This window comes from Gymnoscopelus microlampas, assembly GCF_963454915.1.
Source record: "Gymnoscopelus microlampas genome assembly, chromosome: 7".
Taxonomy (NCBI): domain Eukaryota; kingdom Metazoa; phylum Chordata; class Actinopteri; order Myctophiformes; family Myctophidae; genus Gymnoscopelus; species Gymnoscopelus microlampas.
In genome coordinates, this window is record NC_139944.1 from 18,715,093 (window position 1) to 18,738,783 (window position 23,691).

The following is a 23,691-nucleotide window of genomic DNA, read 5'->3' on the forward strand; positions in this document are numbered from 1 at the left end:
TGGAGGTATTTAAACACTAAAGTAATTAACTGCTGTCTCTCATTAGCCTTTTATACCGGCGCCAGCAAAGAAAATCTCTCTGCCTTTTCCAGGTATTCCTCAAAACCTCTGATCAAAGAGAAATACAAAAACATCAGACAGACTCTGTGTCTGTGATGAAGAGCGCAAGCTCAAAACCTCACTATACTGTAGCATTGGTTCTCAAAGTGGGGTCCGGGGACCCGCAAGGGGAGTACCAGGGGGTCCCCAGCTAAATTAGTTAATATAGCATCACAATAATTTTAACCATTATGCTATACTTTGGCTATTCAAAAATAGAAGATATACAAGCTCATAGCGGATCACTTCATGCGGTTGAGCTACAAGTTGAGACCTTGTAGATCTGCTTTAAAAAAACTCAAATCTTTGTTTCTGGGGGTCCCTGGCACAAAATATTTTTTGAGATGGGCGTCCTCTGCCAAATACTATAACACATACAGTATGGGGCACTACAGCAGTGTTCTAACATTACAAATGGCCATATCTCGGTGACCATTGCTCTAATCAGCGCAAATAGAGTAGTACAGCCTGAATACCATCACCCACACATCAAATAGAGTAGTACCATCTGAATACGATCACCCACACATCAAATATAGCAGTAAAGACACCTGAATACCAGTGCCCACACATCAAATAGAGTAGTACCGCCTGAATGCCAGCACACACTCATCAACAGAGTGGCGCTGCTTACTCACACTGGGTGTGATTCTTTTTTTACCCTGCCCAATTCTGTGGATTGGACGTGCATGTCTCCTGTTTTAATCTTTTAAGCTGTGTGTGGACTGTGGACAGCGCTTCATTCTGTGTTGCACAGAGAGCCTCTAGAACAGATAACAAGGCCTGATCAAAGAGCCAGCATTTTCATACACCTCGAGTTGATAGATGGAATTAACTCAAATGAAAAACCCACCGGGGTGGAAAATACACAAAATAAAAAGATCAGTTGTTCAGTTAGTTCAATTTGCTTTAATCCTCCAACTAGAATGTTTCGGCGTGTATTTTGGAGTGAGAGTGTTTTTTTTGTGTGTTTTTTTTTAAACTACCGCACCTGCTCCAAAGTTGAAATAGGGCTGAAGTGGTTAATCTGTGTTTTGTAATAATAATTCAAATCTACAGTAACTAGTATCTAAAGTTTTGAAATAATTGTAGTGGAGTAAAAAGCACAATATTTGCCTCTGAGATGTAGTGGAGTAGATGTAAAAGTATGGACATTTTGAAAAACTTACTTAAGTAAAAGTACCTCAACATTGTACTTAAGTACAGCACTTGAGTAAATGTATTTAGTTACTTTCCACCACTGCCTATTCCCACCAGTAAGACTGTAATGATCCCAATGTTTATTGATTATCTCTCCCAAGCTTCTGATGTATATTTTCCATAGTGTAAGGGCTGACACCAGTCTCCCTGGAGGAGTCTTAAAGAGGAGAATCCAGTCAAATTGTAGTTTGTCAGAGCATATTTTTATTTCTGGCTAACTGCCTTTGGGTCTAATAAGCAGCGCGCCCAGTCACATGTAAAGCACATTATTTGTACACTGTTTACCTCGGTGGTCCAAAAATAAACAAACTGTCTCTGCGATATTGTCAGGGAGGTGGCTCTGTATCGTTTATGATAGTCAGTCACTCATATTTGATAGTCTGTTTCTGGCGAAAATTTTACTAATTTGTCGGAAGTAACATTAGCGTTGTTTCACCGTCAGTTGATGCTTCATATCCATAAGAGTAAAATCGCCGGGGTCATTTGTTTATTGAACACAGTTCTTATTTGACGCGATATTAAACACGTCTATGGGAATTCAGAACGGGGGGGGGGAAACTGCGACCCAGGTAGGATGTGTAAATGATGTCATACTTCGGTGCTCTATAGATGTCTGGGTGAAGAGGATGTTATTGAACTATAGGATCAAACCAATTTGACATTTAGCCTGACTTGGTCTCATGGGCAGGGTGTCTTCAATAATAATAATAATCATCATCATCATCATCATCATCATCATCATCAATCATAATCCTAATAATTCAGTCAGATAACTCACATATAGAATGTACAAGTGTGGATATAACATTTTATCTTGGTGTTCAGGCTCTGCAAAAAATGTCTCCCTACTCAGCACAATTAGACAACCATTAACAGAACTAATAGCAGAGCCCACTGGTGGTGCTGGGGTGGCGGTGGGAGAAAACAGGCACATATACCAACAGTCCAGGGACAATGACAGCAGAAGGAAGAACAGAGACTGAGGTGAGCTTAAAAAACCCACTGCTCTGGATGTACTGAAGCCTTTGAAGGCTCTTGCTAGGGTATGAGAAGAAGTGCATTGCCGTAATCCAGCCTGGACGAGACAAAGGCATGGAGAAGTTTCTCAGAGTCTGGCAGAGTGGGTGTGGGATGGAGTTTGGCAATATTTCTGAGGTGGAAGAAGGGGGTTATTACAGAGATCTTCAAAAAGCTCCCAAGCCTTTAAAATGTTTCACTTCCGATCTTCTCAAGTTCTCTTTTACTTCTTACGCTCATCTCTCTGACTCACCTCCCCTCTGGGGGTGTGTCGTGCTGACTCGTGCAGTCCTCCTGTCTACTGCCTCTGCAGTGCAAACCCAGATCTCTGTCAAGGATTTCTTTCTCTCCCTCCCCTTAACCCAGTGGTTCTCAAATTCTTTTCATGTCAAGGACCCCCAAATTGATATGTATTCTGGTCGCGGACCCCCATCTGAAAATATTACAAGATTTGCGTTGTTAAAATGTTTCAAACATATTGCAACACTTTTCATGATTATTATAATTTAAAACAACAGATCTACCTACTTGCATCACGACGCGCTGTGAGCTAGTAGATCGGCTATTAGCCGAACTGACAAGCAACCAACATGCTTATGAGGCATTTTTCCCTGTACACAACAACTTTGCCATGTCTGCTTATTATAAGCGACTTTGGGCTTGATTTTCTGTAAAGATGCTTGAAAATATTGATAGTTACGGGTTGCTGTTTTTTGGGCTTGTTTAGTTGTTTTAGTAGCGTAGTTGCTTATTTGGGATTGCTTCTTAAATGTTGTTTAGGAGAACCAGTGGTTCGCAAACATTTTCATGTGAAGGACCCCCAAAAAATGTAGGTCTACTTTTTTGCAGACCCCAAGCCCCCAGAACCGCAGAGAATGGTTGAAGCCTCAGAAGCCTGGTGGCTAAATCTGGTATTGCAGGACTTCCGCATTTGGGACACTACTGCGCATGCAAAATCTGACACTGGTACACAATCCAAGAACTCACTGGAGGACAGTGGCATATAAAGAAGTGCATGCGCAATGATGTCACTGATGTGTCAATAGGCATTTTCAAGTTCAAGTACACCGATTGATTATTTTAGATTTGGAAATAACACTAATTCCTATATTAATGGTGCTCTATCAGATTTTTCAAATTTTTCGAGATTTTTCAAAAATGACGGTTTTGTGACACCCTGTCAGCTTGTATATCTGCAATTTTTTAATAGCCAACGCAAAAATCTAAAATGACACAGATGCTTTCCCGGTTTTAAATTGAGTGCAAAAGAAACGCCCTGTTCCTCTCAGCGCTTTGTAAACCACCTCATTAGTATTTTTTAAATCAATTCTTAAACAGAGACAGGGCAACCTGAAAAATAAATAGTTCATGATTAATCGAACCTGCATCTCCCTCACGTCATGTCCTAGCATTTCATCTGTTCAGTTCTGTGCACTGCAGCTACATGCAGGCAGTACATCTCTATTGAGTCAAGAGTTATACTGTTTGGCTATAGTGAGTGAGCGAGTGTGTCTGTGATGTTTACTGGGTCAAGAGAGGGAGCATACGTGTTGACGGCGAAGCTGCCTACAGACAACACTGTTCAATGAACTAAATTCTTCCTAAAAGTAGTGCGGGCGTAACTATTAGAGGAAGGTGAAAAACATAATTGCATGCAGATGCAGAGCCCAACTACGATGCAAGTTAAAGTAGCAAACTCCTTTCACTACATTACAGAGAGAGAGAGAGAGAGAGGCGTTATGTAGGGATATCAGAGGTCAATAAGATTCATGTTGAGGCGGTGTGTACATACGGTATGCTAAAACAATGTCAGACTCTGTGGTCTTCTCTGGTCCCGTGCCACATATGATTAACGATGTCATGTACTGCTGTCTGCTGTAATGTATGTCATCATTCAACCATTGGTTTGTAGATGTTTAAAATATATATAAATAATAGATAAATAACGTGGGCTTTATAAAACATGTTGGGGAGAGTTGACATACATACAGTGGTGTAAAGTAACAAAGTACATGTACGAACAATTTTGAGGTATTTTTTACCAATTTTCAATACTTCTACTTCTACTCCACTATTAACCCCAGAGGCAAATATTGTGCTTTTACTATAGTAAAATATTTACACAATATTCACTCTAGTATAAACTTTAGTTACTAGTTACTTTGTCAATTTTGATTATTATTGCAAAACACAGATTAACAACTTCAGCCCTACACTTCGGTAGATAGCAGATCTACAAGCTCACAATGCGCCGCAATCTGACGCATTGTGAGCTTGTAGATCTGCTATTTTCAACAGATTTTTTTACATTTTGAAAAAAATCCTTCTGCGTAATCATGGGTACTTTTAGTTTTGGTACTTAAAGTATATTTTGATGCTAATACGTTTATTCTTTTACTCAAGTACATTTTGAATACCGGACTAAAGACTTGTAGCCTACTTGTAACAAAGTATTTCTTCATTGTGGTATGGATATTTTTACTTAGGTAGAAAATGTGAGTATCAAGAAAATTGTGGATACCGGACTAAAGACTTGTACCAAAGTATTTCTACATTGGGGTATGGATACTTTTACTTAAGTAGAAAATGTGTCACTGCATGCATCCAACTCGGGATAGCGTAAGGCTCATTTGTAGACCTACAGTATGGATGACTTTGTTGAAAGACAATGCTCATCATAATCATCTACAGTTGGGAAAGGAGGCAGACTAAGCGCTTCTCTGTCCTTCCGCCACAACAGCCATCCATCGAGTTAGATTACACTTGAAGGTGATGGGGACAGCTGGAAGGAAGGTAACCCCCCCTCCCTCCCGCAAAAAAAAATCAATACATTATGATCTAATCCACAGAGCCACAATACATTGTGAAGTTTGTGTAGTTTAGTTTTTTTTTTGGCAGCGTTTGCCCTTAAGCAGGGAAATCTCTCTGAGAGTGCAAGCTAGAGACTTCAATAGAGCAAAATGTGCTTCCCAGCACACAGAAGCATGTCTTGAAGCCTGTCATCGGTCTGATGAGGAAACACCAGCTGTTTTTAAAGCTGCAATCCATAATGTTTTTTTGTCCTTCCCAGGATTCAAAGTTTTGGTGGTCATGGCGGGGGGGGGGGGGCCATGACCACCAAAACTATATTAACGCTATAATGGAAAGCCTGTTTGAGCAGAGGATACATTGTGATTTGACCTTCATGCAGTACCTCTTGTCCTACCCGGTGACCACTGGATTTAAATATCTCAATAGAAGAGCAGGGAGGCCAACTACAGCCACCGCGCCTGTGTTAGTTATACAGATTGGACAAAATAACTTTTTATTCACATCAAAACGTTATGCAGCTACAGATGCCATGAACATTTCTGAGTCAAATATTAGGTGCAGTAAACCTGAACACAGATCGCACACAGGTTTACAGGGAAGACGTGAGACCAAAGGAAGTCATTTCTGCTGTGATTACTAGTTTTTTATATGAATCGTTATCAGTTCCAGACAGAACCAGCACTTTGCTGCAAGCCTACACACTATTTAATATCTGTAATTGTGCAGTTTTGAAGGGTTGGGAATCGAAGTCTTGCAGAACTGCCCAATTGCTGAATGAATCACACATCAATATTGCATGCTGTAAAATCCTGAGCGTTAATTTAAGTCACCTCTTGAACCCCGGCATCCCAATGTTAGATTACGATAGTTCAATAAATGACTTGCTTATGAGACACAAATAATGTCAAAAAGTTAGAATATGGAGCTAAGCGGTTTCTGCCCGACAGCAACGACATTTATAATATGAACCCCGTTATCTTCACTAATAACATGAACCATCGTTATTATCCTCACTTTTCAGATCAAAGAATGTGAAGCAGCTCATTAATGCATCATTAATTCACAGAGGCGAAGGTTTTGAAAACACAAGGGCAAATGAGATCTATTAATCTACTAACACATACAATGTTTACACACACACACGCACACGCACGTACGTACGTACGGACACACACACACACACACACACACACACACACACACACACACACACCCCATAGCGTGCCAGTCAGTCAGTCAGTGTCGACAGCCAACGGCACGACCTTCAATTATCGATTCTGTTCAAATGCATCATCATCATCAGCACCCTGAACCTATATACTCCTATAGAATCACCTTGCAGACACGGATGGGAAAGCCATACTCTGTATAGGCTCGTGAACCCAATGGAATTGCTGTATAGGCCCTCAAGCTTTTTTTTGTATGTGTTGTATCCTTTTGACAGACTCTAACTCTATTTTTGAAAAACATCAACATTCTTGATAACGAAAAGAGTTCTGCAGAAGTCATTAGCCACTTTAACCACTTAAACCCCATATGGGTGACCCTCAGGGCTCTATGCTATTGTATATTCTGTTTTCTGTTATTGTGGGGTAAGCTTTCGCTGAAAAAAGCCGATTGACAAGCTTGTCGATCTGCTATTTTCAGTGAAAGCCTTGCACAATAAGGATGCTGGGGTTTAAGTTGTTTACCCTGACATCCCTATTTTGGGTTTGTCAGTGTATGTCTATAAATGTCTATAAATCTACAAGCTCACAACGCATCGCAATGTGATGCTGCGTGAGTCGAAGCACCGAATGAACGTCTGATGACAACATCGCTGGACATTTGAATGCATTGACGTGTTGTCGTGTTGACATCTCATCACATGTGACATGATGACACATCAGCTCTCCCTGCCCTGCCACTCAAACATCCGCCAAACATGACACCTGACGTGTAACGGACATGAAGAAAACACATAAAGCACTTTATTTCTCTAGGGATTACAGCTGTTGCTTCCCTTGAGGGGACTTAAAGACCCAATACGGGTATAGTGTATTGGGTATACAGTAGTGTATTATACGACTCATGGTAGACTTGATGTTACTGGCCAGCATTTTGCAAAGCTATGGTAATAATGTTTTAGATTTTACAGGAAGGAGTTGGTTTTCATTCATTTCAGTATGGTATGCAAATCAACTTTCAGAGACATAATATAACGTTTATTTAACCAGTAAAAAGACTTAAATCTCTTTTGCGGGAATGAACTGGGCAAGAGGCAAATAAGTTACACATTTACACAAAGAGCAAACATTAAGAACACAGACTACTGAACTCAAATGAGAGAAAATAAAATTAGGTTTAAAACAATAAAAGACAATATAACAATAATTAAAGGGGGCTAGACGTCTGTGATAATCCTTTTAATACTCCTTTACAAAGCCAAGGATATGTTTACTCTTTTCTGTATTTTTCTCGTTCCAAGATCAAGGGCCGAAATAAATTAAACTTCTTTTACCTGCCTCAGTCCGAGTTACAGGTACTGTATAACGCAACCAAGCGTTTGATCTGAGGTTAAAAGAGTTTCTAATTAAATTGAATTTGGAGCAAATATAAACTGGCAGATTACCTAGTAGAGCTTTGAAGATAGCATACCAGTGCTGTGACCTGTAGATAAAAAAGACCAACCAAATAGAGAATAACGCAGGCAATGATGAGTCCTACTGTATAAGCAGAGTTGGAAATGTATCTGAAAGCAGCATGATATAAAGGGTCAAGTTTGGCTAGCGTAGTAGGAGGCAAATCTGTAGATTGAGAAAGTGAAGTCAAAGAGAAACTTTTTTTTTTTTAAACTTTATTACAGGCTCGTGGCCCACAGGTAATCCATCACTGATAACTTTCTAGGCCGTAGTTCTTGGGTCAAAGTTACATTACTGGTTAAACGCATGGATTGATTTGAAAAGTCTAGCTGAAAAACATCCCCAGAGCTAAGTTCAAACGTCCATTATATCTTCAAAGAAATATCAGCCCATACCATAGCCATGGAGAATACTCAATTATTATTGGCTGGGTGTTCGTGACTTTCATTTAACCGCTCACCTTTGACGTAGCAGCCTCATCACCTTTCGAAATGAATATTAATATTAATTCATTATTAAAGCTAACTTTAGCTACGAGCTATTTTAAGTGGCCATAGTAAAAGCAGGATAATCATCTGAGATGTGATCTCCCAATGTGACAGGTCTGCATTAATGGTCTGCATTCATATAATGGTCTGCATTTCTATAGCACATTAATGCAAAGCGTTTTACATTCACCCATTCACACTCATTCATTCATCGGGAGCAGTTAGAGCAGTGGTTTTCAACCCTTTTCATTTCAAGGTCCATTATTTATTCGGCATTTGAGCCACGGACCACCGTTTGATGAGATTTAGATTCTCAGACCCAAGACTTATATTTTGTTATCGTTGGATAAAACTTTGTCCACACATCCATGCTGTTTTGACGTTGGAGAGATGTCCGCTTCCGAATTGACTTTAAGATGTTAATGTTTGTTTATAAAATTCGAAATGGGTTGGCACCCCCGTCCCTTGCTGATCTAGTTTCCGACCACTCTCCACCTAGAGCCTTGAGGTCGGCCGACCAGCTGCTGCTGGAGGTGCCGCCAGCACCCACGAAAAAAAAACAGGGTGACCGGGCCTTTGTGGCGGCTGCCCCCGGCCCCAGGCTCTGGAATAATTTGCCCATACGCATCAAAGACTCATTTCTTCTCCCATGACCTTCAGTGATAGCTGATGTAGCCCTGTCTTTTCCCTGACTGGTGCTAATGTTTGTTTGTTTTATTTGCGCTATTTTATTGTATGCTATTGTCTGTTTATATTGCCTTGTTTGCTCTTTGTTTGTTTTTTTTGTTTTTTTACCTGTACAGCACTTTGGTTGATCTTGTCATGTTAAATGTGCTATATAAATAAACTTTGCAATGATTTGATTTGATAATAGGCAAACGTTGATCAAAATAGCAATTCTTTAATTAAGGGCTTGGACCGCTGGCGTAGCGGTCCAGGCACCGAGGCTCAATGTAGCCTTGACAGCGTGTTGCGGGTCCGAGTCACGATCCCGAAGGCCTTTACTGCATGTCACTCCCCATCTCTCTCTCTCCCTATTTCCTGTCAGCCTACTGTCCTATCCATAAAGGCATAAAAAGCCCCCCAAAAATAATTATTTAATTAAGTAATGCAAGATGTTTAACAATAATGTAACTATTGAGAGCGTAAAATGAAACCAAATGGACCCGTAAGTCCATTTGGTTTCATTTTACGTTCTCAAGAGTTGAAGATCTATAAGGATCATAGGCACTGGAGGGCGGCTCAGAAGTGGGGACACTATTGCGATTGACTGATCTATTTTACTTTTTCTATATTTATTTTATTTTCCCGACTGGCACTGGTCTAGCACGGTAGCGCCCCACCGTTCCCATTGTGTTGTGCTGCGTTGTTGTGTATTGGCTGCATGCTTGCCTCTCGCCGTAATGACCACTCTGTTACTGGCTACGTGCTGTTGCTCTCTCAACTCGACCAACTAGGTGTCAGACAAGCTAATGCACAACAAATCGTTGTTCTTTGTAAACTGGCTGTGGGTGTGAAAGAAGGGGGGCTCAGGCTGCAAGAATCAAGTGCTGCCTTGATAGATAGACTGACTAGGGATCAGATTACTGCAGCGCAATATCTGAGGGAACAAAGTTGTTCCCCCTTCAGTTAAAGTGAGCGCCGAGAGCGCACGGCCGCACGCACAAACTATACCTCTGTGGAATCAAAGTGCACCGTGACATGTGATCATGGATTACTTATTCATCGAGTTGAAAACATGCAATTTAATGTCATTGATTTGTCAATGTCTCTTATTAGGCTGGTACCGTGTTAGAACAGCATTTTAGGTTTGTCGGGTCCATAAAACAATGGGTGCCATGCCATCCCAGTGCGTCTTTCTTTTTTTTTATGTCGGCTCCACTCGGATCTCGGAACCAATTTCAGGTTCCATTAGGGTTTGGGTCTGTCATTTTGAACCTGTGAAGAGCTAGCTGTATAATATATAATCTAATATTTTCACTATTTATTCTGACTTCCTTATTACTAAGCTACAGTATGTTTATTGAAATGCAATCCAATTGTTTCATGTAGTTCTTCTAACTTTAACTATAGATTATAAAGCTTGAATTTCCCTTAAATAGAAAGTCTGAAAATTACATTTACAATCTGGTCTTCATCCAGGGCTACTTAGTTCTTATAGTTAGTTAATTAAATTCCGAGGAGTCCATTTGGTTACATTTGTAGCCAACTCTTATCACTAGAAAGTTTGAATTAACCACATGAAGCCTAGTGTGCCTATTATGGAATATTGTTGGCAATCATGTAAAATATCCTGTTACTCATAGTCAGTGGGGTAAACAAGCAACAAGCAAGATAAGATAACCTCTATTGATCCCATGAGGAAAGCTTTTTCCCACTAGGGAGATAGTGTCCTTTCTGTAATGAACTGTTGTGACTTCAGAGCTAATTAGCTATCTCCTTCTCCATTTGAGCTCTGCTCACAAACATCCGAGCATCTTACCCATCCCTCCCTCCTGGTGTCCAGTGAGCTGATTTAGATTAATCGCACAGCAGTCGCTTTGGGAAATATGACAGAATCTTCACATCATTCAGAACGGGGTTGCAACTTTAGTTAGTTAGTGCGTGCCATTTTCACTTTCACACTGTTTACCGGCTTCCTTTTGTCCTCCCCACTGGTTACAATCCTGTCATTCAAGCTGTGCCGGTGGGGAGTTACCAGCTGCCGGTGGCAGAAAATCAACCTTGATGAGCCAGTAAACTGGCAAAATCGACAGAAAATTGCTTCATCTCCGCTGGCTTCGGCCCTGTCAGGCATAATGAGTGATTCCATATATATTGTCGGCCGGAGCCATTTGTTCTAATCAGGTGGGCCCCCGGAGATCCGGAGCTCTGTGAAACCCCATCTGAGGAGTGTCAAGAGATCTGCAGGAAGCTAATTAAACATCTTGCCATATCGTTGCTGTCGGGCAGAAACCAATTGTATCTCCATATTTCAACTTTTTTTTTATCCCTCCCCATATACTATGGGCTACTAGAGTCATACTAGAGTGTCACACAAAAGTAGCAAAAAATAGCTGATCTACGAGCTCATGACGTGTCGCATCATGATGCGTTTTGAGCTTTACTTTACTTGAGAAGTGACAGTGGTTACTGTAAGTATGTATGCAGGTTTTATAACGTTTGAACCAATGAAAAGCATTAACGAGAGCTTGTGAATAACTGCATTTCCTGAAAAGTAACAGTTTCGGACGTACAAGGTTTCTACGCGACAGTGACGCGACTCTCTCCTCTGAAATGCCTTTTCTCATACAATGTCACCTCATTCCCTATTGCCAGAGTGGGACGAGTGAGAGAAACAGTAATTGTGCACGTGCGACGCGTGTGGCTGCATGCTGGTTTCTTCTTTGAGAGACAGACACTGACAGAAAGAGAGTGATGACTCGATAAGATAGACGGGTCCTACAATATGATGGGAGCACAATGACATTGGTGACAACAATAAGTGTCAGTCAAAGGAAGGGCAAGTGGAATTATTATGCAATTAGACAGATAATGGTGACAAAGGACAGGCGGGGAGCCACCAAAGGTTTTAAGAGAGATAGAAAGAGGTGATGAGATAAGGCCGTCGTATGCTTGAAAGGAGAGGGTAAGTGCGAGAGAAAAAGGCAGCGAGAGTGGGTTATTTTTACCCAGGGCTGCATTGTCTGTCGGTCAGTTGAGTGAGTTGACTGAAGCTCCACTGGTCCCATGGGGTCCCTGGGGCGTGCAGTGGGGGTTTCCGCTCCTTGCATCGCTTTGTCCACTTACTGACAACCAGAATCCATAGCCAGGAATCTCAAACCCGGCTCGCCGTATCATCTGCCTCATCATCGGTTAATACATTAACTGAACTCGAGTCTCCTAGTGGGGTTTCTTTTCAGTGCACCAGTCACTTATTCTGTTTTATTTGATTTGTTGGAAGATTAAAAAAAAACAAATATATATTTAGGAGTGTTTCAAGTGCATTGTTTTCTCTCCCCCAAGCACAAACCAAATCAAATTCCAATCAATGTCTCATTGAAATGGTAATGAATGTTTCAGTCATTATATTTTCCTTTTTTATGACTAAACCGTGTTATTTTTGTGGAGACCATTTGAGAATAAAAGGCAATTTGATACAACAATAATGGCGTCTCCCGACGCAACGAGCGGTAATGCTGTCACGATTACAAATTTAAGTTGACGATTAATTGTCACTCCAATGTTTACCAGATGAGCGGATATAAGGGGTGAGGGTGTCCGGGATAGTGTAGGGTGAGAGATGGTGTCATGGCCAAATATTATAATCTCAGTTTTATTTTCATTGAGTGTGAGAACATTTTGGTCCATCCAGGTTTTGACATCCTGTAGGCAAGCGAGCAGTGACTGGAGAGTTAGTGGAGTTTGTTTTGAGAGGTAGATAAATCTGGACATCATATATCCAGATTATGAAATATTATATTGTCAAAAATGTACCCTAGAGGTAGCATATATACTAGAAATAGTAGTGGACCTAAGTTAGAGCCTTGGGGGACCCCGCATGTTTAGGGGGGCCCTAGGCGAGGAGAATTCCCCCAGCTGAACAGAGAAAGTCCAATTGGAGAGGTAGGACTCGAACCAGGATAGAGCGGCGCCTGTGAGCCGAATATACCAAATAGTGGAACCAACCATCTGAGGTCTTCAACTGACTTTTTACAATGTGTGTTACATTCATCCATTCACACACATTCACAACCTGCTCATCGGGAGCAGTTCAACATGAAGCCAGCCAGGAGCCAGAGATCAGACGTTCCGATTCCCAGATGGTTATACGCTGCTTGATCCACTGCTATTTGTTTCTATTATCGCTAGAAAGTTCGAATTAACCATAAGAACACTAATAGTGTCCCTGTTGGGCCTTGTCATAATAGGCGAAGATTCTGCAAAAATAGCAGATCTACAACCTTGGATTAATGCGCTATAGAAATGCAGACAATTAACAAACGATGCGAAGTGGACCACAATGGAAACAAGCTACGGCTTTTTTGTGTATAGTCCACGTTGGCGTTTTCCTAATGAATGACATTGTTGTGATTGTTTTAAACTGCCAATAAAGTATCCTATCTATCTATGCTTGAAGGAAAGGCTAATTAAACCCCAACAGGAAGCGGAGGATTTTCTTCTTTTTTTTTTTATAACCCACAAATCTCAGATGATTATCCTGCTTTTATACCATCAATTAAAATAGCTCGTAGCTAATGTTAGCTTTAATAATAAAGTCAAACTTTGATGCGAGTAACTCCTGCTTTAAATGCAGCTCATGTGTCTGCGCAGCTACAATAATAATTTCCAGCGGTAGCAAATGAGCCCAGGCGAGCCAGGTAACGCCTTAAATCTGGCTCATTGGAGTTCACTCCAGTTCAAATTCCAGACAAGTACATCCCGTGAAACGTAGCTGCTGTATTACAGCAGTGTGGGCTTAGGGCACTCAAAATTACTATTACTTCCCAGCTCAAATCTCATTACTGGGATCGGCATTGGGGAATTGTTTCAGCTTTTTGATCTAAACCCTTAAAAGGACAGCCATGCTCTTTCTCTTGTCTGTTTTTATTTTTTCCTCCCTCGCTTTTGTATATCAGACAGACAGTTAATCGTCGGAGGGACGGGCGCCCGTTTCGTGGAAACAGGGACAGTGTATTCAGATAATCCTAATGTCGCTGGCTTGAATGAAAGAATACATCTCTATTAAACCACGAGGCTCTAGTGCAGTGCTTATCAAAGTGGGGTCCAGGCAGTGACCCTCAGGGTTCCTTGGGGGGAGGGGGGGGCATAAGGGTCCAAATGGACCCTTATGCCAGTGGTTCTCAATGTGGGGTCCGGGCGGCGGGGCCCCCGAGGGGTCCTTGAGGGGGTTCCAGGGAGTCCTCATGCTAAAATTGTATATAGCATCAAAATCAGTTTAACCACTTAAATACAACGTATACAATGGCTATTTGAAAATAGCCGATCTACAAGCATCTACAACTACAAGCAGCCAAATATATATTAATTTGGAGGTCCTTGACATAAAAAAAAAGTTTTGAGAACCACTCACTGCCTTACAGGTCTGTAACTCACTTTAACAAGTTATGGGGTCCTTGAAATTAAAAAGGCTTGAGGACCACTGCTCTAGTGTAAGACAAGAGGGTTGTATACTGGTTATAGTTGTAGGAAGTGGCTTCATGAGCTGTGTCTCCCTTCCTCAGAATTAATTGCCTTTAGTGGATGGATGGAACACTGTTGAACAGAAATGACAGATTTACCAGTTAGTAGTTTTGACTGTTTCTGGGGAAAGAGAAACCTAATGAGACACATCTTTTTGTCCACCCACATTGAGCTAATTTACTGTGTGTGTGTGTGTGTGTGTGTGTGTGTGTGTGTGTGTGTGTGTGTGTGTGTGTGTGTGTGTGTGTGTGTGTGTGTGTGTGTGTGTGTGTGTGTGTGTGTGTGTGTGTGTGTGTGTGTGTGTGTGTGTGTGTGTGTGTGTGTGTGTGTGTGTGTGTGTGTGTGTGTGTGTGTGTGCGCGCGCGCGCGCGCGCGTGCCTATGTGGCCCAAGTGATACGGTTCAGAGGAGGAATTGGCTTAGCCCCGTTATTTCCATTATTAGCATTCATTATTTTAATGAGCCGTTGTAATGCAAAACCCACTGCTTGTCGTGTTCTCAGGATTCTTTAGCACGGATGCACACCAACGAAGGCTCACAGCATTGGTACACAGTGTCAGTTGGCTTCCTGATAATCTTGTGTACAACTAAGCCATGCGTGAATTCCTTTCCTCTCCTCTCTCCCTGTCCTTAAGTGTGCCTCCCGTCAGGAAGCCTCAAGCCTCGACATCTTCTGCACAAGCTCTGACGCACCCAAATAAACTCTCTCTCACTCCCGATCTCGGTCTCCTCCTCTGTCTCTCTCCATCTCTCTCCCTCCACACGCACACAGGCACAGTGGTGGTCACATATTTTACTTGAGTAAAAGTATCAATACTGCAATGTAGAAATACTCTCTTACAAGTAAAAGTACTCATTCTACATTCTACTCATTATGCAGAATGTCCCATTTAAAATGAATAAAGTGTATAAAAATCTTTTGAAAATAGCAGATCTACAAGCTCACAATGCGTCGCATTGCGACGCATTGTGAGCTTGTAGATCTGTTACTTTCAAATTGCCGAAATGCACAGTATATAGGGCTGAAGTGGGTAATGTATGTTTTGTAGAAATAATCAAAATCTTTTCAAATAATTGTCGCGGATTAAAAGTATATTTGCCTCTGAGATATAATGGAGTAGAAGTAAAAGTACTGACAATTGGAAATACTCCAGTAAATGTATTTAGTTACTTTACACCACTGTGCATGCACACACACACTCACGTACAGGCTTTCGATGTGCACCTACAGATCCTCTCTCTGCCTCGAGCTCCATCAGCCTTATCTCCATTATATAGTACAAATCCCTATTCTGGGGGGAACATTCGCAGAAAATAGCAGATGCGCTCACAACGCAACGCACTGTGAGCTTGTACATTGTCTATTTTTGGCAAAGACATTTGAAGTAGAGGGGGGAAAAGATCAGTACAGAGCCAACTCTGGTCAAGTTTACTAATATACTGTAAGTATAGAGGGGTTTTAAAGTGGTTAATGTCCTCCGCTGTCCTGGTTTTGTCCTAGCAGGAGCTGTTCTGCTTCTATCTAACGCTTGCCTATCACTGCAAGGGTAACGTCGCCTGTACTGTAGGTCACCTGTTGTTTCTATGCGTATATGCAGAGAGAAAAACTCATTCTCCGCTATACAAGCTCCCATTATTTGGAGTTTCAAAAAAGAAAGAAAGGGATAAACAATAGAGAAAGAGAGAAACAAGGAAAACAGGTCATATGTATGTAGTATTATGTCAAATATCCTTGTATTATATGAGCAATGTCAATATACATACTGTAACATGCATGGTTAAAAATACTTATTTGTGCATTTGTCACGCACAGGATAAGCCCATTAGAATGTGTGTCACCGTGTGTGTGTGTGTGTGTGTGTGTGTGTGTGTGTGTGTGTGTGTGTGTGTGTGTGTGTGTGTGTGTGTGTGTGTGTGTGTGTGTGTGTGTGTGTGTGTGTGTGTGTGTGTGTGTGTGTGCTTTGTGGTAAAGTCCAGCTGAGCAGGTGCAGCACATCAACAACAACTCGACCCCGCCTAAATGAAGTGACTCTCTTTTCTCAGTGGAACTTACTATGTGACCCATCTCACCAATGATAGGGCTTGTTGCAATGTATTTATTTACTGTAGTTATGGTGCGTTAGTTAAGCCGCGCTGCAAGCTTGTACATCTGCTTTTTTACATTTTAGAAAAAAAAAACATTTTTAACACAAATCAATTAATCAATTAAGTATCATTTTGGGGGTCCTTGGCACAAAAGACTTTGAGAACCACTGATTTAGAGGGTATTTGTAGAGTCGGCCTCAGGTCTTAATGGGTTAACAGAGTGTCACAGTGTGAAAGTGGGTCAGGTAATCTACAGCGTGGCTTGTTTTCAACGTAGCTGTTCAACCTTTTCACAAGTTATTATATGTGCATTATTTATTGTTTACCGGTGTAAAGAAGAGGGTGAAATTGTTTGTCGTTATTTATATATTTGAATTATTCATCTCCCATCATTTGTAGTTTTGAGGGAAGAGTAGAGATAGAAAGAAAGAACAAGGAAAAGATATTCAAATATTCCAAATCTGAGTAGAGTGAATTACATACTGTACATACAAGCAGGTTGCATTTTCCAGATGTTTCTGAAATGAGTAGAGTAAGACATACATACACATATTAATATACATACTGTACATACACACACACACACACACACACACACACACACACACACACACACACACACACACACACACACACACACACACACACACACACACACACACATTTTAATTCTTTATTTGAATCCACAAATTACAATTCATTTACAGGGAGACAAATATAACAGGGTTGATATTTCATGGTCCCATGGTTTTTAAGGATACACATGACACCTTCTCCTCCACACAGACAAACTGCCTATAACAGCTGAAACAGAGCAATATTTCGTTGTTTGGCTTTGCTTTTTGTCATGCCAGCGATTGCTAGGCCACTCGTGGTCAGCTTATATACATGGCCCAGGCTTCCAAATATGAGTACAGAGAATCTGCATCTGTACCCAAGGCTTGTTAGGATTCCCAGTAGCGGTTGGTACTTAGAATGCTTATCTTGGAAAGCCTGGTTCATGTCTAGGTCAAAGACACACACACACACACACACACACACACACACACACACACACACACACACACACACTTTGCTAAATTTAACAATTTAGCAAAGTATTCATGTCCACATAAAGGAGAGCATACAAGGACACAAATATTAAAGGTTCAGTTAAGGTTACATTCACAAAATCATGGCATATGTCTTCATGATACAATAAGCATGTCACTCAGTACTCTATGGGTATAAGTAGCAGCGCCTCTGCCATATATGCTTATTATAGCAGAGACAGCACAATACTTTGCCAGCCTTTTTGCCTCCTTTTTGGGCATCCCAAGTTGTTAACAACCAGTCTGTGGGTATGTCCCAGGTGCTTAGAAGAAATATCAATGGTACTCTACAGGATATGAGACAGTTAAAATAGCAGCATATAGTAACAGGTACATGAGGTTAAAATAGCAGCAGTTATATTCATAAGGTGCAGCAGTAGAACAGTAACAGATATAGTCTCACGTTATGCATAATAGTCTCACCCTTGTGTATTCTGAAGAGAAAGGCAATGTCAGGGACTCACAGGAGTGGTGATGTAACCACACAGATCCAAGCGGTAAGCAGTTTGTCAATGAGGTCACGGTTGTTTGGGCACACTAAATGCTGCGTTCACACTGCCGGCTACAAAGTCTAGCCTTCATTTTGTTTCACCATTTCCACTCACCTTCTCTCTTCACACAATTCCTGCTTGTTATGGGGGGAAAACTAATTATTTCCATCAACCAGTTCCGTGTTGTTTTGAACCCCATGGCTTTATATTTTGCTTTATAATTTTCTCGCTCGTCTTGGTGCATGCTTGACGCCAACAAGCGTGTTTTTTAACACTTCAACAGCAATACATACGCTTCGTTGCTTTGTGTCTTTATTGTAGCTGGCAGTGTGAGTGTGAGCATGAATTTCTAATTCCAGGTGGACAGGGCCTTATATGAATCATGCCCCCCCCCCACCTGCCCACCCCGAAACCCATGAACAAAGGATTATATGGCTGTGACACTCGCGAGGGTCATTCGAGTTTCCGTCGCTTACACCAAATCTTTCTCCACTTGTCTGTCTCGCCCGGAAAATCTCCATCCGCATAATCTGTTGATGTGTATTTTTAAATCTGGCACTAATCTCTTTGAGTGGCATACCTCAATGGACGAGGTCAGGTGTCAGAGACTTTAGCTGTGTGATAGACTACATTTTATATTAAACATGGACTGACACACACACACACACACACACACACACACACACACACACACACACACACACACACACACACACACACAGTCTAAGGATATGTTTTATTTTGGAAGCTAATCTTCAACAGTTAGTTTAGCATAACGTCTCTGTCATCATATGCCCAAAACAGTTGCTTTTAAGGATTCAAATTAAAAAATAGCAAAAGTAGCAGATCTACTCAAAACGAGCTTGCGGATCTCCTACTTTTGATACTTTTGTGTGACGCTGTAGTATGATCAAGTATGGCCTTCATTTACGAAAAACACACATTAAAATATGGAGATAAGAGGTTTCTCCACATTAAGGAGAGCCGTCAACCTTTACCGCGCATTTGGGTACCTTTGTTTTCTGTTTTTGTTTGAGAGGTTAAAAAACATAGCAAGTTTTGCAGAGGTTATAAGTTAGAGCGGAGGTTCCCAAACACTTCAGCTCAAGACCTTGTTGATTTGTTTTGGTAAAAGATCGCTGGCACATGAAGGACAAAGCTTAACTTAGAACTTTTACAACAAAGTATATACACACACACACACACACACACACGCACACGCACGCACATACGCACACACACATTTTCAAAAATGACTTACTGTTGATATGACTTCTATTTCTGGGATAAGGCTCCACATTCAGAGTTAGACTGAGGATTAGGATTTTTACAATGTACCATGAAAAATATGCTCGCACAGGAGATGCTGATTGCTGAACTTTCTCCCCGTTGGGACGTGTAATAGCTTTGCCTTCGAGTTAAATAAGGCTGAGGATTGTACAGTGTAGCCCAGACTGGGGTTCCACTGAGATGGAAATCATATCAAATGGGGTCTGACAGCGCATGTTACCATAATCAGTTCCAATAATTCAGTCCATCTTTCGCCACTGTTCTCAGGGGAATCACATCGTGTTATAAAATATTCAAATGCGTGAGTGCTCTCCCTTTCGATCATGTAAGTCATGTTCCATATCCCATATGCGACGACAACAGATGCAAAAGCAGACGCAACACTACTGTTTGGTTCGCTGGCACACGGAGGACAAAGCTTAACTCATTGACTGCCAGAGTTAAACATCAGGCAGAGAAAATTAAAAATGTCTAAATCCTTTAATATTAGATCGGACGGGGCTGGGTGCGTTATGATCACATCATTTCTGGGTCTACTGTTCTCCAGAAGTCATAGGATCACTCATAGGTTGGCGAACAGCGCCCTCTAGCGTAAACCATTGAAAACACCAGACACTCGTCAACTCGTCATTGGCAGTGTGAGTCTCGAGCCAATTGACGAGTTTACTTTTTCATTATTGTTTTAAAAAAAACAAAAAAAAATACATACATACATAGCCGTTCACATATTCACGTGTATTCACGTGTATGTATGTATATATATATGTATGTACATACATACATGTATGTTTGTATTATTTACCTTTTTTGTTCTTTTGAAACAATTGTATACTCGCGACCCATAAAAACGGGTCTGTTTTGGGAAACACTGAGTTAGAGCAATTCAATTTAGCAATGCCAGGGGCGCACGGTGGCGCAGTCGGTAGCGCTGTCGCCTCACAGCTAGAAGGTCCTGGGTTCGATTCGCGCCGGGGACGCTGTGGGCGCTGGGGGTGTGTCTTCTCCTCCGCGTCATCAGCGCCCATACCCAAGGTGGGGTTGGCGAAAGGGCCTTTCTGTGTGGAGTTTGCATGTTCTCCCCGTGGTAGTTAATACAAAACCCTCACAAAAACATGGAGTAATCCTGGTCACTATACTGCCTCCCCCTGGTAAGCCGGGGCGCCTGATGGAGGGGAAGGGAACTGGTTGGAATAACGTGTTCCTTCCACGCGCTACGTCCAACCAGGGAAACTCCTCCCTGTCAGGTGAAAAGAAGGTCAGTTGGCTCTCATACATTGAAGGAGGCATGAGCTCGGCCCTGGCCTCCCTAGGCTGGTGGGGGGAGTGTAGTGCCCAGGATCACTTAGCAAATTGGCACCGGGTGAAAAAAGGGTTACAAAATCGAGGGATAAGAAATGTAATTAAAAAGAAAAACTTTTGTTTTTTAGCAATGCCAGGCAGTGGTCCAGTGACAGTCCAGTGGGACTGCAACTAAATACTCTGTTGAACATGGCATGGCATTTCAATTTAGAGACCCATGCTCTGCTTCAATTATAATTAATTAAACACACACACACACACACACACACACACACACACACACACACACACACACACACACACACACGTGTCTCTGGAGGCCAAGAGGTTGAGATGGTTGAACAATGATAGGATCTATGCTAATGTGAAATTGGGCAGAGCAGGTAACTGTCCAAAGGGTATTAAAAAAAATAAGTATTTCGTAAAACAAAGCTGCACAAATCCCAACAGTTGGCTGCATGTGTGTGCATGTACTCATGTGGTGACAGCGTACTACAGTGGTTCTCAAAAATGTGAAACATTCAGAATATTTTGTGAACATTTTAACATCACAAACTTGTATAGTGGGTCCCTGGCACAAAATACATTAAGACATGAATATATTGTCATGAAAGCTTTTGAGAGCCACTGATCTATTTAAAGTGCCACAGTCCCCAAGGAGCTCCCTGAAACGTGTTGCAGAGTATAGTCTGTATGATTTTAAGCCATTTGTTTGTTTGCTTGCCTAAACAAAAGAAATAGACGTATGCGAAGGCATTACATCTATTCCTTTGCATTTTACAATTTATGTGTCCCTCCTCAATTTCCTTTTTACAGTTGACTTTGATTAGGAATAATTGTGTTTTTTATTTCTTCTTTATTTTTGTCTTTCTGCCAGGAGATTCTGGAGACCTATGCATTCCTGGTGTTTATGGTGTTCTGCGTGGTGGGGGCTGTCTACCTGTACGCCATCCTGCCTGAGACCAAAAACAAGACGTTCATGGACATCAGCCAGAGCTTCGCCAAGATCAACAAGATCCCAGTCCCGCCCCCTGTCCAGGAAATGGAGTCGGTGCTGTCCATCAAACCTGGCAAGGAACCGAGCGAGGGAGGAAAAGGCGCCGACGTCATCGAGATGGAGAGTTCCTTCTGACGAGAGGAAAAGACACGGGTTGTTGTCCGGAGACAGGGTTGAAATCCTATAGCTGGCATTGATGCCAGGCTATGACGCCAGGCATAGACGTTTCACCTTATGACATTCTAGGTGAAACTTTTCAAAAACATTTATAAAAATGTTCCAAGTGTTTTTTTCAGAATTACTATCTACAGTACAAGCGTTCTTGTAGATCGGCTATTTTTGAAAATTGTCCAAACATTTTAAAAATGTTGAAACATTTCTTTCTTCTTTTTTTTACATAGTCTATTTATTTAATGACTGAGACCAATGGTCATCTTAATGTGTAACATAGAAATGTTTTCCAATGTATAGCAACACTTGCCTAATATGTCTGTCATTTTGTTTTATACATTTTTCAACGAAGTGCAATGTTCTGTTTTATACAACTGATGTAGACCATGTACATCTTTTTGTATGTACATGGTGTGTATGTGTGTGTACAGTAATATTTGTTACTGCTGCACACACACTATATATATTCCCAAAGACACTACATGACAGTATCATGTCAGTATCATGGTCAGTATCATGACAGTGTCATGTCAGTATCATCGTCAGTATGGTCAGTATCATGTCAGTATCATGGTCAGTATCATGTCTCGGTGTCAAATAAAAACTAGACAAGACATTTTATGCTTGGTTGTGTGGATGTCGTGCTCGTCCGAAAATAGCCGATTCTTTTCGGCACGCAGCTAAGTATAAATCAGGCATTGATTGATTGATATACTTTATTTAGTAAGACATGAGAACAACAGTACATGGAAGTACAAATTCACAATACAAGGTCTACTAAACTGGAAGACTCATAAAAGCACTGAGCTTGTTTCAAATGAGTTCCCCATGCACACAAATCATGATGACATATAAGAGACAGACAGATATACACAACTACTATAGAATGTCATACAATCAGTTTACAGGTTACTGGTATGAAGAGTGAGAAATATGTACAAAAGGAGAAGGAGAGGGGGGGGGGGGGTAGGGGGGTAGGTTAGGTTAGGACTTAGACAGGGGCCATTTTCCAATTGCAGCCTCCTGAAGGTGTATCTTTAGGGCTGTTTTGAAAGAGAGTAGGGTTTTACACTCCTTTACTCCTTTTGGTAGGGCGTTCCACATTTTTGATGAATAGCATGAGAACGAGTTACTTCCCTTTGTTGAGCCAAAAAAGGGTTGGACAAGGTTTGTGGAGCTGCCTCTGGTATTGTGATCGTGGACATCATTAACATTTTGGAAGTATTTTGACAAATACAGGGGGATCCCAATGTTGTGATATATCTTGAAGACCAGGCCCATAGCAAGTTGCTGTACTCTGTCCGCAACCCTAAGCCATCCAATCCTATCAAAATAACGACGCCATCAAGGCCTAACAAAATTAATTTTGATCGACTAAATCAACTGTAGATTTAGTTGACTAAAATCTTATATTTAGTGAAAAACTAAAACATTTCAGATGACTAAAATGTGACAAACTAAATGAAATTTAAATTAACACTGGTACATCTGTAGTAATGTGCAGTTACATTAACCTTAATGTCCCTATGTTGGGGATGTGAGCAATGTGAAAGGGGAGTTGGGGCGAAATCAATTGTTAATGCATAGCTGTCATAAGCTCTCCGGTTAAGGCTCATAAATCACCCAGGAGTCCAGAAGATATAATGCACAAACATGGACTCCCACAACTCTGCCAGAACAATTCTGATCAGTTCCAATGAATAACATGGCCAATTATATGTGTTGCACTACAGGTACACGGTTTGGACGAAGATAATTGGGAATGGTTGTCCCTTATAGTTCTGTGTAAATGTTTCTCTTGAGGAATCCCTCCATGCAACAGCATTAATTAATGAACATATCACAAGAA

The 23,691-nt window shown here is 41.3% G+C and overlaps 1 protein-coding gene across 1 annotated transcript in view; it reads left to right on the forward strand.

Annotated features, from left to right (window-relative positions):
• slc2a9l2 (solute carrier family 2 member 9, like 2) overlaps positions 1-21,806 on the forward strand; it is a gene marked incomplete at both ends in the record, with an annotated part of 177,024 nt that extends 155,218 nt beyond the window's left edge. The window contains one exon of the mRNA XM_084061743.1: positions 21,552-21,806. Within this exon, the coding sequence (XP_083917869.1) occupies positions 21,552-21,806 (255 nt within the window). The remainder of the gene's footprint in view (positions 1-21,551) is intronic.
• Between the last annotated feature and the right edge of the window lie 1,885 nt (positions 21,807-23,691).